The sequence below is a fragment of the Sminthopsis crassicaudata genome, chromosome 1, assembly GCF_048593235.1.
Source record: "Sminthopsis crassicaudata isolate SCR6 chromosome 1, ASM4859323v1, whole genome shotgun sequence".
Lineage (NCBI taxonomy): Eukaryota > Metazoa > Chordata > Mammalia > Dasyuromorphia > Dasyuridae > Sminthopsis > Sminthopsis crassicaudata.
In genome coordinates, this window is record NC_133617.1 from 586200198 (window position 1) to 586216817 (window position 16620).

Below are 16620 nucleotides of genomic sequence, written 5' to 3' on the forward strand. Positions count from 1 at the left end.
TTGTGTGTGTTTTCTATGAATGTGGAAGCACAGATCAATGGGGTTTAAACATGGGGCGCCCATGCCAAAGTTTCCTGCCCTTCTGGCCAACCTTCAGATGCCAAGCATCTTCTAGGCAGGTCCCCAGACAGCACATTGTTCATTACTGGGCTCATACTGAAAACCTTTGCCTTTCCATCTCGATGGAGCCTGATGGAGTTTGTCATCTGGAATAGTCTTTGAGAACCAGGGTTACCTCTGTTGAAAGATAGGCATCTTTCTTTCTAATCAACATAAAAACCCAAATCTATATCAGTCCCTCAAGGAAAGTATCGTGATAAAATTTTAGCTATATGTGGTTTGACTTTTATTTTAGAGTGCTATTCAAACCAATCTTTTTTTAAATTAATATAGCAATGATCTTTCCTTTTAATGACCATACCAAAAGAAATGGCAATCAACTCTGTGCTGAATGGTGGAATACCTGGGAAGAAGTTTCCTGAACTTCGAAATCACAAGGGCGGTTTCAGGACGATCAGCTTCCTATTTATCCTTTTATAATGGGAAAGAACAATTAGAAAATCAACGGGACAGACACAAAGAAAGTATCAAGTGTGGAGAGAGTCAAGGAGAGCCCAGGCTGGTCAGTCTGTTGGGTGTGTCAATTTCTCTCGCCTCCCTTACTTTCTCTCCTTTCCTCTTTCTTCCTCCCCTCCAACCCCCATCTTCCTTACCCTAGTCTCTCGTTCCCTGCTTTCTTCTTCGTACTATTTTTTCACTTAATTTCCTCTTTCTCTCGCACTCCTTCCCAGACATTCCCCCTCCTCATGCCCCATTTCTTCATTCATTTCCCGTCCGTCCGTTCTCCCACTCTTTACGTCCCTCTTCCATTCTCTCCTGTTTCCCAGAAACCTTCTGACTTCTTTACTTTCCTGCTCTATGCCCTTCCAGGTCTCTGGCCCCCATTTTTTCCTCTGGGCTCCTCCTGGGGTCCATCCAGACCCTTCCCGCCCGCCCACCCCGCCCCGGCGCCTCCCAACCCGTGAAGAGAGAGTCATGGCCAAGGGGGCTGCAACCGGTTTCGGTCCCTCCCCCAGCGCCTGGCCAGGGGCAGCCCCGAGCATAAACAGCCCCGTTAGATGCTGAGCCCCACTCACAGAGCTCCCGTCTGGCTGGCCCTAGACGTGCCACCGCTGAGCTTCTGTCTCCTCCACTGGAGGGACTGAACTGCACAGGGAACAAGTCTGGCTGGGACACAGCCCAGTTCTGAGCATCGTCCACCTGAACTGCTCCAAGACCGACACGCACATACACACAGACAGAACATCTGGGCTGCTGTGCCCTCTGCTCTCCTCACTAGCCAACAGAATCAGGAGAAGGCGCTATGTTGCCCACACTCAAAGCTGCCTTCCTCTTCCTGCACATATTCCTCCAGTCCTGGCCGGGCTTTGGAGCCCAGGCTGCACCTCAAGGTAAGTAGACTCAGGGATTGTCCCTGGGCTGGGACTGGGCTGAGAGCTTGCCACTAAACTAAGAGTGGGATTCTGATAAACAGGCAGATTTAAAAATCAAATCAAACTAGTCTGAAACTTGCCCTGGGTGCAAATGAACCCCTCAAGGTAGCTCTTGTTCCTCTTAATTCCTGATCTCTTCTATCTCCCATAGGTCAAAATTTAAGAACAGGTTACTAGCAGTAGCAATCATGTAATCAAAATTATGTCTAAAATTACTAAGGTCCTGTCCATCTTGAAAATTCTGTCTCAAAACCTGTCTGTGAAATAATCACATTCCTGCAATGGGAGGGTGTTTGTTTCTTGGTAAGGGGTGAGGTGCAGAGATACGAATACTAATTTTTTTTTGCGGGGGGGGGGGGGGGGGGGGGGGGGGGGAGTGTTTTCACACTGGCATTTTCCACAAGATTTTTCATTTAAAAATAAGAGTCTGGAAAATAGCCTTTCTTATACTTATTAAAATGAGTTTTTCTCCTCAGAAAGAAGTTTTAGTATTCCTAACTTCCTTTTCCTCTAGCTTTTTCCCATAATGTGTTGGACATCCTTATAAATAACGACTGTAAATCTTCTGAAATATGGCATGCCCCTGAAAAATACGCTCCAGGTTGGCCATACCCATTAACCCCTCCAAAGTGTCCTCTCCTGTTTCCACTGCAACTTTTCTGTCTCCTCCCCTGGGCAAGCAAAGGGAACCCTGAGCTCACCTGGGATTTGAGAGGAGCTGAGTAATCCCTCCTCTTTTCTTCTCAAGGAGAGATATTATCCACTCTGAAAAGTCAGACCTCAAACCATTTTGTCATTTAAGTATGAAATATGTGAAGAGCTCTTTCAGAAAATTAATGTAAACCTCAAAAAAGATAGTGTTAGTTAAGTAAGAAGAGCTAATAGCAAGTGTTATGTGTTATCCAGAAATGGCCTTTGTTTAAAGTTGGTGACAGACTTAGATCATTAGTATACTGGGGAAATAAAACAAGAAAAAAAACCCACAAATATTTAGAAGCTTCTTTATTCCTCAGAAGATCTCAGAATATTAATATTTCCAAAATGAAGTCAATCACATCTACATTCAGAGATCTTTAGCCCTCCAATAACCTTGGCATTCCTATAGGGTTTTAGCAAATTGCCCTGCTCACTTCCAGCCCAGGCAACCAGAAGAGTGGTTTAAGGGTGCACTGGACCTCTGCCTTAGTGTTTGGAAAACCTATTTGAAATGCTCGGTAACTTGAATTCTTTGTGACTTGAACTTCGGAGTAAGGAAACTTTCCTTCTTACATAACGCAAAAGAGATTTCATTACTGCAGAAGTCATTTGGCAGATCATAAGTGATATTTCGAATTACATTTATAGATTTCTTGTTTGATAAATTTTGTAAATTCTATCTGAATAGGGATTGTCCGGGTAGTTCCTACTCCTTTGGACAGAATAAGGGTAGGATTATCTTGTACACACTTAGACACAATCTATGCAACATAAAATGAAAAATTGATAATTATCTTCTTGATTTGATCAGTGTAGACTCTCAAGTGTCAAATATATCTGTCTATCTGAAATTTCCTATTTACAATTGAACAAATTTATCACATTCTTTCCAGCTTTGAAAACAATGAAAATATGAAACTACAGAGTTCCTTTCTCCTCTGAACTTTCTAGAAATACACAATGTACTAGTTGAATTCATTTGGGAACAGAAACTTTGCCTCTAACCCAGGAGGTAATGCTTACCTTGAGGGCTAACCTCAGCAATGGAATAAATGTACAGAGGACTCATTTCCTCTTCAAAACACTTGGGCAGCTCAGCAGTAATTAATCTCCACCATGACTCCATAAGAGAAGAAAATTCAATGGTGCAGATAAAAGGAACTGAGATTTTTGCCCACAGTAAGTCACCGAAGGGATCCTGGTAAAAAGCAAGAACATAAATCAAATGTATTTAGTTTTGAGAGTGATCCTTGAATTTTAAGATTACAGAGACTCTCTGGAGAGTGGAACCTCCTGTAGTGAAGTTTTAAACAGTATTGCCTTGTTCTCCCTTTCCTCTACAGGTGAAAGTCTCAAAATTCCATTCCTCCCCAGGTTTAAAGATTCCATTCCCTTTTTCTGAAACACATTAGGTAGCAGCCTTCATGTTCTGGCCAAGATTCCCTCACACCACACAGAGAACAAATTCTAGGCAATGGCTCTGGATGTGAACTGCCACTCACGCACTGCACAGTGTGTGTTTCCTTGCACTCTCAAAGCACTGTTGGTTTTCAGCACATATCCAATCAACCCAATTTAAAATCTGATTTTTTTGTCTCTTAAAAAATAATGGGCCTCTTAATTCTCAAAGAGAGTAGCTTTTTTTTTTTAAAGGGACCAAAAGAAGTTCTCCAATGCTACATAGGCTACTAAAGCTGCAACTTATGCTATTTCCTCCTGCTACATAGTCCGTGAACATACTTGGCTCAATGACCCAGCTCAGTCTTTGAAAGTGCGACTGGCTGGTTCCATTTAAGGTAAGGCATACTCAGAATTAGAGACAACTACTGGCTTACCTTTGGTACAATCTATCTGTAAAGTCTCTGCTGCTTCACTATATGACTGCGCTATTTTTCTTCGATACCTTAAGGATCATAAACTTTTGAGCCAAAAAGGACCTTACAAGCCATTTAATTCAACTCTCTAATTTTATAGATAAACTAAGGATTAATGAAATGAAGACATTTGTTCAGGGTCACCATGATATTAAGCAGCAGAGTCAATATTCAGACCCAAACCTAGAGCCCTTTCTACTGCTCTGCTCTACATCCCAAGTCCCTAGGTTGGTTCCTTTCTGATCCTGAACTCAAATTTGAACTAGAACTGTGATCTCATCAGGATGGATAGTCCCTTCACCAACACAATTCTCTCCATCCCTTAAACAGTCATCATGAGTTGCTGTCTTCTCTCCAAGTCATCACTAGCCCTAGAATTGAATTCTAAGTTTTTCCCTTCCCATCAAAGTTTTCACTTCTCTAGCATGAGATCCTAGACCCACCTCCAACCCAAGGAGGCATTAAAGGTTTTAGTGAAGGGTCAGAGAGTGTGAACATTAAATTAATTCCTTCATACCCAGAACATGTAAGGGACCCCACAGCAACACTAGCATTCTTTGGGCCACAAGAATGATCGGTAAAAAATAATGTTCTACCCATAGTTCTTCTTTTCTTCCTCTTCATTTCTAGTTCCTAAACAGGAGTGTTTCTCAGTTCAGTACTGTCTCAGCTCTTTCCTGCTGGTCCCCTGCAACCACTGGCTCACACTTCCTTAAATGCCTCTCAGGGCACTGTTGCTGAGACACTGATATGGGCAGGAAGGATCTATGAGAATTTTTCGGGTAGGAGAAGTGAGATTACAGGACTAGACCAATGAATTAAATTACCATACCATTATTTTATAAAACAACGCTAGTGATTCAGCCTTGTAATGGGAGTCTTTGTTTACTCTGAGTAAGTAAGCAAAGGGCTAATTGTTACAGGGTCACCTGGTATCTGGCCTCAAAGCTCAGTAGTGAAAGGTTAGGTTTCATTCTGTAGAAGTATTACTGCTTGTGGGTTAACCTACTGTTTAACTTTCCACGTTGCTTCTTTACAGTCTTCGATCTTCTTTCATCTTCAAACCAAAAACTGGTTACGAGTCTCCTGAAACCAATCTTAATGGATCCCACCCTGAATGAAGTCTACGTGATGTCAACCTTTAAGCTGCAGACAAAAAGTTCTGCCACCATATTTGGCCTTTACTCTTCAACAGATAACAGCAAGTATTTTGAATTTACAGTGATGGGACGTCTAAACAAAGGTAAGCATGGGACGGGGAAATCACTTCTTCAAAAATTTCCCAGTGTTGTGATCTTATATTCCTTGTCCTAGAGGAGAGATTGTATTCCTTATAATTTTCTTTTCACTCAAGGCTCATTTCCTTTCCCACTGCCTATTCATTGAGTCCAGTTTTTCCAAGTGCACATATGTAGGACATGGGTTCATAGATAAAAACCTGGAAAGGACCTCAGAAAACAGCTGGTTTAATTCCCTCATTTCGGAACAAGAAAATGAAATCTAGGTAGGTAGGTTGGTCAGTCACAGAAATAGGAAACGGTACTATGGACAGTACAGATGGCACAGTAGATAAAAGGAATGAATCAAATTCTACCTCAGACACTTACTAGTTGTGTGACCTTAAGCAAGTCATTTTAGCCCTATTTCTCAATTCTTTATCTGTAAAATGAGCTAGAGGAGCAAATGGCAAACTACTCCATTATTTTTGTACATACACACACACACACACACACACACACACACACACACACACATAAAATGGGGTCATGAAGAGTCAGACATGACTGAAAAATAACTGAACAACTTTTGACCTCCAAATCCTCTTTACTATGTTGCCTCCCTCTCTTTGGCAGGAGATGAAAAGGAGGAAAGCAGAAATGTTTTCCATTATACAAAGATGCTGTGTGACTAAATTACACTCAATTGTTGCCCTGGGGCCTCAGTTCTGAAAGGATTAACCAAAGGGACAAAGCACAGAGAGTGTTAATGGGTAATACACAAGGCTAGAAGAGGGATTTTGTGCCCACCTAAAAATGAATGATTTAACAATCCCTTCTCTCCCAAGAGCTAAGAAGGTCCAGTAATCCGGAAACAGCATCCTCTCCAACCGTGTGGTGTGTGTGTATATGTGTGTGCACTTCCCACTTTCCACCTCCACACTAAGGAAGCTTCTCTCCTCCTCCTCATCCATATAAATGAGCTAAAAGCACCTTCCTGGGCTTGAAGGAGAAAGCAAATCTAAATCCAAGGATTTGTACAGATTGTCTCAAGACCCATTTGCTCATAAAGTAAATGCTCCCAATCAGGCAACAATTTTCTTCTTTTGTTTTTTGCTATCAGAGGGAGATACTCCAAGTACTCCTGAATGGTTCCCAGAGAAATAAGCAATCTGATCTCTTTTTTCTTCCCCCACCTCACCCCTTAGTACTACACATGTTTCTGGTTACCAGGGAATAAGACAAATACATATATGTTCTACCTAATAAATAAAAGCAAAATTTGACTGGTTGGTCCTAATGAGATCTGACACTTTATTTCAATTTACCCTTATAGTAGAGACATTACCGGTATTATAAACTCTTATAGAATTATTCATGACTGAATGATTTATTCTCTAAGCTTGAGAAAGTAAAATAATTAAATAACCATCAGAGTATCTTATGGTGATCACCATGTCTGAAATGAAGAAGAGAGTGGGTCTCCACTAATTTCTTTAATGATTTAATTCCAAGACCCTTCCAGTCTTAGAATTTAAGAACAGTCCTTCAAGGACTTTTGGTTCCATTGGTAAGGGTACACATATGTACTCACACACTCCTTCACATATAGTACATCAAAATGATTTTTTCCTTCCTCCTCTTTTCTTTTAAATTTCCCTTTTGGTAACAGTGTTAATGGAAATAGGGGAAAGTATAAAGGAAGAACAGGGAACTGGGGAACATGATCATAATTAATGGTCAGGAACCATTCCAGTTCTTTTTTTTCCATCTTAAGTAGTAACTAAAACATTATTTAGTTCATTCCCTTGCCTCAAACCAACATAAGACTGTAAGGTCTTCAATCAAGTGAGGGGAGCCTTGATAGAATAACTACATTTTCATCACTAGGATAGAAAAAAGATTGCTGACATTGGAAGGAGACCCAAGTTTGATTTTTGGTTTGATTATCCTTCTGGGCCTCAGTTTCCCCATCTATAAAAGGAGTGGATTAAATGAGTTGAGCTCTCAGGATATTTCTAGATTTTCAGCTATCAGCTTGTGGAAGCATGAAAGATTTTTCTTTTCTCATTACATGCATATAGCCTACAGGGGCAATGGGAAAAGTGGAGTCTCTAGAGCAGAAATCACAGGTCCTGAGTTCAAATATCAGTTCTGTTACTCCCTGTATGAACTTAAACAGTTGTTTCACCATTTTTTGGGGGGGGCATGCCTCAGCTTCCTCATTTGTAATCAAGTGGTTGGACTAAAACAAATATCCTTTCCAGTCCTGAATCTATGAGCTTGGTAGGCAGACAGAGGTTTCTATAGTAGAAGATGAGATTTTGCTCCCTAGTCCCACATTCTGTCCCTCCCCTTCCAGTTATGGGCTACCCATAAGTACAAAAGTGACAATTGACCTTCTGTACCATTCCAGACTGAATTATATTCCATAGAGCTAAATTAGGATTTTCTTAAGAAAAAAAATTCATGATAAATCTGATTTACAAGAGACTTGGAATACACATATTTCATTCTCTAAAGTTATATGAGACCTTCACAGTAACCCGTGAGATTTTTAGTAACATGGATAGAGAGAAGTCCTGAATGGCCACCACTGGTCCTCTATGACTGAGCACAGTCCCTAGTTTACAGCAGGCACTTAATAAATGCTTGTTTTCTTTCCTCATTCTTTCTTTCCTGAGTTCTCTCCTTCCCAACCTTCCTGTTATTCCTTCCTCTGGGGTTCTCATTCCAAAGTTCTAAGAAGAATGACTTCAGTTATGATTCTGAGTAGAAAACTACCATATCTTTTCTCAGCCTTTTCCTCTGAAAAATCAAATGACTATTCATATAAACATTTTGCCCTTATAGTCAGATTAAAGTAGTTGTAATGCATGGAGTAGAGTCAGAAGCATTGTTATGGCTATGGAATGAGTTACATTTGAGGAATGTTCGAGATTTAATTGAGTAAAATCAAACAGGATATGATTAGGAAACTCTTAGATGGATAGGATATTTAGACACAATCTTAGAATTTTTTTCCAAAATAAAATCATATTATAAGCCTGTGAATATTGTCACCTGTGTTCTAAGAACCCAAAAATAAATAGATATAGCATAAGAGATGTTAAATATTTAACATTATTTTGGGGAAGTTTCCATGTACTATTTACATTAAAATGTTTACTAAAAGGATTTGGGCCTGACACATGATGGGTGCAATAATATTGAGAGAAAGAAAGTAACTAAGATAGACACCATATCTGACAATCTTGCAATGTTACATCATTCTTCATGTATGTAATAAAAAAAAATTTGAGATCAATATAAATTTCCCAATTCTTCTTTAGGTTCAAATTTGAACATTTTAAATAAATAGTATTTGGTTTTGTCTTTGTATTTCTTCTATTTATATTGTAGTCATGATATATATTGTTTTCCTAGTTCTATTGATTTTCCTTTGCATCAGTTTATGTATCTTCCCACGCTTTTCTGAATTCTTCATAAATATTGTTTCTTATGTCCCAGAAATATTCCATTATATTGATATAACATAATTCATTTAACCATTTTCCAGTTGATGAGCATTAATTTTACTCCCAGTTGTCTCTGAACACCTTTAAGAAAAACATTGACAAAATTGAAGGAATCTAAAAGAGAATAAATACCATGGCAAAATGTGGGTATACGAACCATAATCTCACTGGCACAGGAAATTTCCAAGAAGAGGGAGCTCCCATTACCAATGAAAGTCAGTACTTTCTCTGCAACTCATAGTTTTAGAATTACCCAGAGCACTGAGAGACAGGTTAAGTGACTGTTCCAGGGTCACATTCCTTTGTTGTCATCCTTAATCAAAGGGGACCAAAGTGACATCATGATGTCAGAGTCAATGTGCACTATGTCCAATGGTGCTGATCAAGCCAACATAAGCTCAGAAGGCTTTGCCACAGGGTGAGCACAAATAGTCCATAGGAACATTTGGAAAGGAGATGTTTCTACACATTTCACATTGCTTTTGAACTATTGCAATTCTGCTCTGCTTATAGAGTAGAGCTTCTCCTTTGATGCAGAAATGCTATGCTAGATAGTCTTGAACTAGTCTCCCATTTCTCACAATTGATATCAAAGTTCTTATGAAAGACCTATGATATATCTCAACCCTGCCAGTCTTATATACCCATGTTGGGTGTAGGACTTGAATTCAGATTCTCCTAGTCTCAAGGCTATCTTTTTCTCTATTACACCATGGTTCTTCTGTCTGGAAATGATGGAATTTGGATAACCGTTTGTGGAACTAGAAATATTTAGCCTGGAGCAAAAACTTGCTTGGAATCTAGTACAGTTAGCTGTCAAATAAGTAAAGGGTTCTCATATGAAAGACATTTAGTCGATATGATTTTATAAAACAAAAATAGAGCAATAGGTGATAGTCAAAGGAGAGCAGATTTTGGTTCAAGCTAATAAAATACTTATATATGTATATTTGTACATGTATCTTCAAAAAAAGTCAATTATATTGAAATATAGTTTATCAAACAAAAACTCTACTTTCAAAGATATCCTAAAATCTACCCAAAGTCCCTGGTGAGTTCAAGACCCTGATGTTTAGAACCACCAGTGTAGATAATCTACCTCTGAGGTCTGCAGAATCTTTAATATTCAATTCTTCTGTGATTCTATTCACTCTGCCCTTGCTTAATGAGCTTTGTACATGCTCCAGAAAACTCCATTTTCAATTCTAACTTTGCATCCATCCTTCATTATAATCTTCACCTAGTTTGTAAGCCTTAGAAAACAAAATGATTATGATAAGCCTCATTTACATGCCGTGAAAAATGCATTAATTAGTCATCACAAACATAAAGCATTGTACTTATGTTAAATACTACTTCACATATTTCCTTTCCATATGTTTTATTTTGATTATACATATTTATATTATGTTGCATTTACATCTGTTCAAACCACTCTAAGTGATTTTTTAAAACACACCAGATTTTGTAATTTAATGTAGTTGGAAAACTAACAGAACTTTCAGGAATATAAATTTGGTGATTTTCCACTTATGTTTGTGTAGAAGGCATAAAAATTGCCAAGGCAAAGCAAAGGGGACATAGAAATATCAATTAGCAAATTCAAACAAGGAAAACTATTGCAAAGGGTGAAAAAAAGCAAGAAAATACCTTAAAAACAGGTTGTTAAGTCGTTTCAGTCATGTTTGACTCTTCATGACTGGGGGTTTTGTTGGCAAAGATACAGAGGTGGTCTCCCATTTCTTTCTCCAGCTCATTTGACAGATGAGGAAACTGAGGCAAGCAGGATTTTTGTCCACTGTGTCACCTCGCTATCCTATTTAAAACACACATTGGTCCTAAATAAAGAAGACAAGTATACAATGATGATAAATGTAGATAATGATGCAATCATTATTGCATCAGATGTCAAGTGGAATACCAAACGCATACCCTGAACTTGCTATCTAAAAACCAGAGCTTTTTGAATTCCTTTTTGCTTTTCTTTGTACCCTCAGTACTTAGCCCAGTGCCTAAAATAGGGTCATTCAGCCATGTCTGACTCTTCGTAGCCTCATGGACTATATAACACACCAGGAGCATAGTAGTTGCTCAAAAATGCTGGGTAAATTGATTGACTCTTCAAACAGACAAAACATTATCCTTTCATAATGCAGCTGGTTCCCTGGAGCTGGTCTGTACTGTTTGCTTGCTTTGACATTCTATATTTTTCAATAATTTCTTAGAGGGACTCTTCATAATATATTCATTTAGCCACTTTCTAATTCCTAATGATCTTCATATATGTCTTAACCCCCACCCCCAATAGATTGTAAACTCCTTAAGGAGTTTACACACCGTGTAATTTTTCATTGTCAAATCCCCAGGATCTAGCATCATGTCCTGAACAGGGTAAAAGCTTCATAAATATTTGTTGTGCTATGAAATTAGCCCCAGAATTAGCAGGTATGTTCAGATCCTAAACTTTTAAAAGCTGAAAGATATTAAATAATTAAGTCAATAGAAACTTTCAAAATTATGTTTTATTTACATTTATATGTAATAATTATAAGAATGGAGGAGAGCATGCTCTTACCCACAGAAATTTTTACTTTACATTGGCACTAAGAGGTTTTCTGGAATATCTATTCAGAGAACTCTATCTGGATAAGTCACCAGATAAACTTTCCAAGCTGTGAGCTAATACTCCAAGTAACTGAAATGGCACAATAGGTTCTGACTCTCTTTGCACATATCTGATTCTGAATCCCACAGTTCCTTTTCATGCAGCCTGGATTTCTGCTTAGAGATATGAATAAATATAAGAATATATTAGTCTCTCATGGCTCAGCCCCCATCCCATTGAGATTCTAATCTTTCCAACTTTAAGTGACTTGAAGGAATACATATATAAATCAGAGCCTACTTTTACAAAAGGAGAATTAAAACTAATAAAATATAGAGTTTGCCTAGGGAAGTAGTACCACACCTTGGCAGAAACTAAAATTTCTCAGATTCATGACTACGGTGATAATGAAATTAACAATGCTAGCTTTAAAATGATGGAATGGCAGACAACCATAACTCCCAATGGGGTCTGAAATCTTACTTGCCCTCACAGCCTTCCGATCCTGTTTCCGAGGTCCAAACGAATGCCTTTTTTGTGAAAAAAAATTTCAGTACTCTAGTCTCAAAGTCTCACAGAGAAAGGGGGGGAACTCACCCCCTCAGTCATCTTACTGTCTGGTAAATCAAGGAAAAATTCATCTCTACAGCTTGGCTGATCACCAGACGTTTTCACTGTATCATCACCAAAGATTCCAAGAAGTCTCTGGCTTCTCCTAAGGTTTGCTGCAAGACTGGAGATCAAGGTGCCCCCAAACAAGCCAAAAAAAGGGACCATACCCCAAAGTCAAAAAATTATCCCATGCTTAAAACCCTCTCTTCCCACAATCTCAGGACTCCTCTAGATTTCTTTCCTCACAATTCAATAACCTTAGGCAATTAATTTTAGGTTAACGATTCAGATCCACGTTTCCTTTTTTCCTCTAGAACCTAGCAATGGTAGAAAAATGCATAGAAAAAGCAAATTCTAGCCAAGTAGTAGCCATTTAAAAACAGTAATGATAATAACAGCTAATGTGTATATAATAATTTAATATTAATTAATAATTAATTTTATTTATTTATATATATAAATTTAATAATAATATAATAATAATGTTTCTATAGTAATTTAAGATTTGCAAAGACGTTTATATTTTCTCATTTGATATATCAGAACTGATAAATTAATTCTCTAGTCTCATAGTCTACAGTTATGACTATATAACTACTGGATGATAAATTTAGAACTGTATGATCTATTATAGGTCATCTAGTACAACTATCTAATTTTACATATGAGGAAACAGAGGTCCAGAGTCATCAAGCAACTTAGCAAAAAGAACATAGGTAATTAGTGGCAGAACCAGAATTAAAACTCACACTATTTGACCCCAAACTCAGTACTCTTTCCAAAGTTCTACTTCCTGACATCCAGTTTTAAAAGGATATCTCTGTGGTATCCTTATGATACACACATACATATTTTAAATATGTAATTAAAATGTATCATTATTATTATAACAACCACAATTTATATAGCACTTTAGATTTTTAAAGTGCTTTTCCATAATTTTTATCTGATCCTTGTGCTTATGAACCTGCAAACTGCATCTTCCTCCTAGCCGAGGGTGAGCAGCTGTAAAATTGCTGCACAAATCTCCTTTGGTTTGTAAGGAACAAAACAAAGGAAATGAGAGCTGACTAACTCACAGCTGAAGAAACACACTTGTACCCAGTACCTGTTTTCCAAAGCATGGTGCTCCCTTGAGTGAAGACCCGGGCTTGGGGTGGGGTGGAACAAAGAGACTGCTTCCAGTTCTTCTTTGGACAGCTTTCATTTGGTTCCCTTATTTCCAAAGGGGTAGAAACCATTCTGGTTCACCTTCTGTTGATTTTCCCCATTGATTTACCCCTTTATTCCCCCCTCTCAAAGAGTTGATCCATTTATGTATCTAATGTCCCAGATAAGCAGATAGCAATGAATTGTAAGGATTCAGATTAAGGGAATCCTATTTACTCTTCAGATTTCTAACAGGAGATAATGTGCTGAGATGAAGTATAAAATTAGAAAGATGGAGAAGGGAAGAGGGAGAATAATTATTCTTAGGGGGAGAAAAGAAAAGGAAGAATAATTACTCTTTTTCTCCCCCCCCTCTCACTACTATGATTGATGACTCTGGATGAGTCCTTTATAACCATTCTTTATAACGAAGAATTTAAAAAAAAAAAAAAAGTATAGCAAAACTAACCAATCAACATATTAACTGAATCTAAAAATATGCATTATATTCCACACCGGAGTCCCCCAGCTCTGCAAAGAAGAGAAAATGTAATCTTATATAAACCTTCTTTGGAACCATGCAGGTCACTATAATAACACAGTGTTTGATTTTGATGTGTTATTATTCTTTCTCCTTGGGTGGTTGGCGTCATTGTGTATCTGGCTTCCTGGTTCTGCCTACTTTACTTTGCATCAATTCTTAGCAAATCTTCTGGAGTAAGGTTTTTTAAGTGATTAACTAGGGGAGTTTCTTACTGATGAATTTGTGTTATTTGAAAGGAACTGATTGAACAGGCTTAGACATTTTTTTCTATGGATTTATATACACAGAAACAAACAATTTTCCTTTTAAAATCAGGTTTAATCTATCTTGGAATAAAGAAGATTATACTTAGTGTCAGAAGATAAGAATTCAAATGCTGGTTCTACCATTGTTTGTATCATGTATGTATGTATGTATGTTTGACCATGAGAAAATCATTTTACTTCCCTGCGCCTCAGTTCACTCTTTTATAAAATTTAAACAATGTTTATCCTAATGGCTTTACATTATTGTTGTAAGATCAAATGAAGTGATGATTGTGAGTTACTATTAATAATATAGTAAAGTCAATTTTTTCTCTCTCAAAGAAAGGCCATATCTTAGACTTTCATAGCTAAAAGGGATCTCTGAATTAAGCAATACAAAATCTACCAAAGCCTGAATTTTATTTACACTATCTCCCCAAAGACTTTATCCAATCTCTGTTTATAGATGTGGAAAACTCATGTCCTAAGGCAGCCAATTATCTTAGCCCTAAATAGGTTATTCCTACTTAATAGAATGTAAGTTCCTTGATGTCAAGGACTGTCAGAATTTTTTTTTTTAAGAAATAAATGTATATTCTTGACCAAAAATGCAAAATCAAGCATAAATGAGTGGATAGTTTGCTGAGTGTCTATCACAAAAGATATAATTTTACCCCTGGGATAGGAAGAGGTCCACTACTCATTGAGAGCATTTGAAGGTAAAATGGCTATATGGTGTAGTCAAGGAAAGTATGTGGTTATGAATTGTCTCTTCTACTTTTAGGAAGCTGTCCAGGTTATAAACCCGAGTTTTTATACTCTGAAACCAGTTCTGAAAGACTGTAGAAGTGCTCTACAAATTAAATGGCATAAACTAATATTAGCATAGGCTGTATCGAGTCTGGAAAGGTCTCTCTAGTGGCTCCCTGTTGCCTCTAGGATGAAATATAAACTTTTCTGTACGATATTTAAAACCTTTCACAACCTGGACCTACCCTGCATTTCCAGCCTTTTTATATATTACTCTTTCTCTCAGTCAAACTGGCTTATTTACTATTTCCGAGCCCTCCCAGGATAGCACCAGAGCTTCAGTCGAAAGAGTAGCGAGCCCGGTGAACCTTCCCTCTGGTTGTTTTTTCAAGAACTACCACAGGGACAAAATCTTGGCAGCTGCTAGCCGTCATCTAGGCCTGGAGAGGGTAAAGTGACCCTATGAAGGATTTTCTTGGTGTCAATGCATTTGATTTAACTGTCTGATGTTGAGCTCATGTTACCCATATTATATAAAAACTCAGCACATTTCCTTTGGAATTTTTGGAATGGAGTTCTGAAAAGAATGTGAATATGAGTGACCTTCTGAAATGGGTTGCAACGAAAGAGTGTGCCAAAAATCATGCCCAGTAGTTGCAAAAAGAGGAAAAAAAAAGACATTTGGAAAAAAAATATCCTATTATATTGGCAACTTTTTTAAGCTCAACTATGCATATGAATTTGTAACAGAATTCCTTTCTCAATATAATATTTTAATGTGAAATATAAATATTAATGGAAATAATTTTTAAATTTAAAAAATCACATAGCAAAAAAATTAAAATAAAAAAGATTCCCACAGGACTATAACTTCTATGTTGGTCAAGTCAATCCGGCCAGATGAGATTTGGGTTCTCATCACAGTCAAATTACCCTCTATGAGAGTAGATACTATTCTTCAGCTATATTGTCTGATCTCAGCATAGAGCTATTCTAAGCAATGTATCTGGCAGTCCTGAAAATGGAAAGTGACCTTCCTTGAGTGGCTGGAGGGTGCAGAGCCAGCCAAAGGATGCCTATTATTCCTTGGGAAAAGGCATTGCAGCTTATACCTAGTTTAAGTACTCAGCAATGTTGCCACACAGGAGTTCTGGTGCAGACTCAAATCGGCATGTGTTGATTATTTTTATTACCACCATATGTCATGGTCTCTTAGTGGTGTCTGTTCTCTCTGGGCCACACAATGTGGCCTCCAGTCCGCATTAGCTGGGCCCCAAATCTGAAGACCTTGCAGCTTGCTATTAAAGATCTGAGGGCTGAGACTGCTTTATTTAAACTGAGTTTCTACTCCACATGTAATACAGTTCTCTGTACACAGCAGGGCATTTAAAACCTTCTTGAATGAACTTTTTAAGAAAAATCAAAAGTGAACAAATATGGCCAATGTCAAAGAACAACTCAATTCAAACCTTCCTTAAGGGTTTGCTATGTATAATTTATAGGCAGCTAAGCAGCTGAATAAATAGAATACTGTACTTAAAGTTAAGAAGGCCTCAATTCAAATATCAGTCTCAGAAACTTGCTGATTGTGTGACCCCAAACAAGTCACTTAATTTCTGTCTGCCTCAGGTTCCTTATCTGGAAAATGGGAATAATCATAGTATTATATCATTATAAATATTTTATCTATAAATATAAGATATTATAACTATAAAAATAAGACATTTTGCAAACTTTAAGTGTTATAACACTGTTAGCTATGATTATTGTGGTAGGATGGGGGAACCAGGCAGTAATGCTTTGTTGTTCACAGTCTATTGAGGGAAAGTCACATATGCAAACAATTATCATACAAGATATGAAAAGGCACAGATGAGTTCAAAACAAGAGATTTGAGGAGGGAAGCTTCACCTGTAG

At 37.8% G+C, this 16620-nt stretch overlaps 1 protein-coding gene across 1 annotated transcript in view; it reads left to right on the top strand.

Moving 5' to 3' along the window:
* Positions 1-1130: 1130 nt before the first annotated feature.
* The window catches only part of THBS4 (thrombospondin 4), a 49624-nt gene continuing 34134 nt past the window's right edge, over positions 1131-16620 (top strand). Inside the window, exons 1-2 of the mRNA XM_074282363.1 lie at positions 1131-1451; positions 5103-5306. Of these exons, the coding sequence (XP_074138464.1) occupies positions 1364-1451; positions 5103-5306 (292 nt within the window). The 5' untranslated portion in view covers positions 1131-1363. The remainder of the gene's footprint in view (positions 1452-5102; positions 5307-16620) is intronic.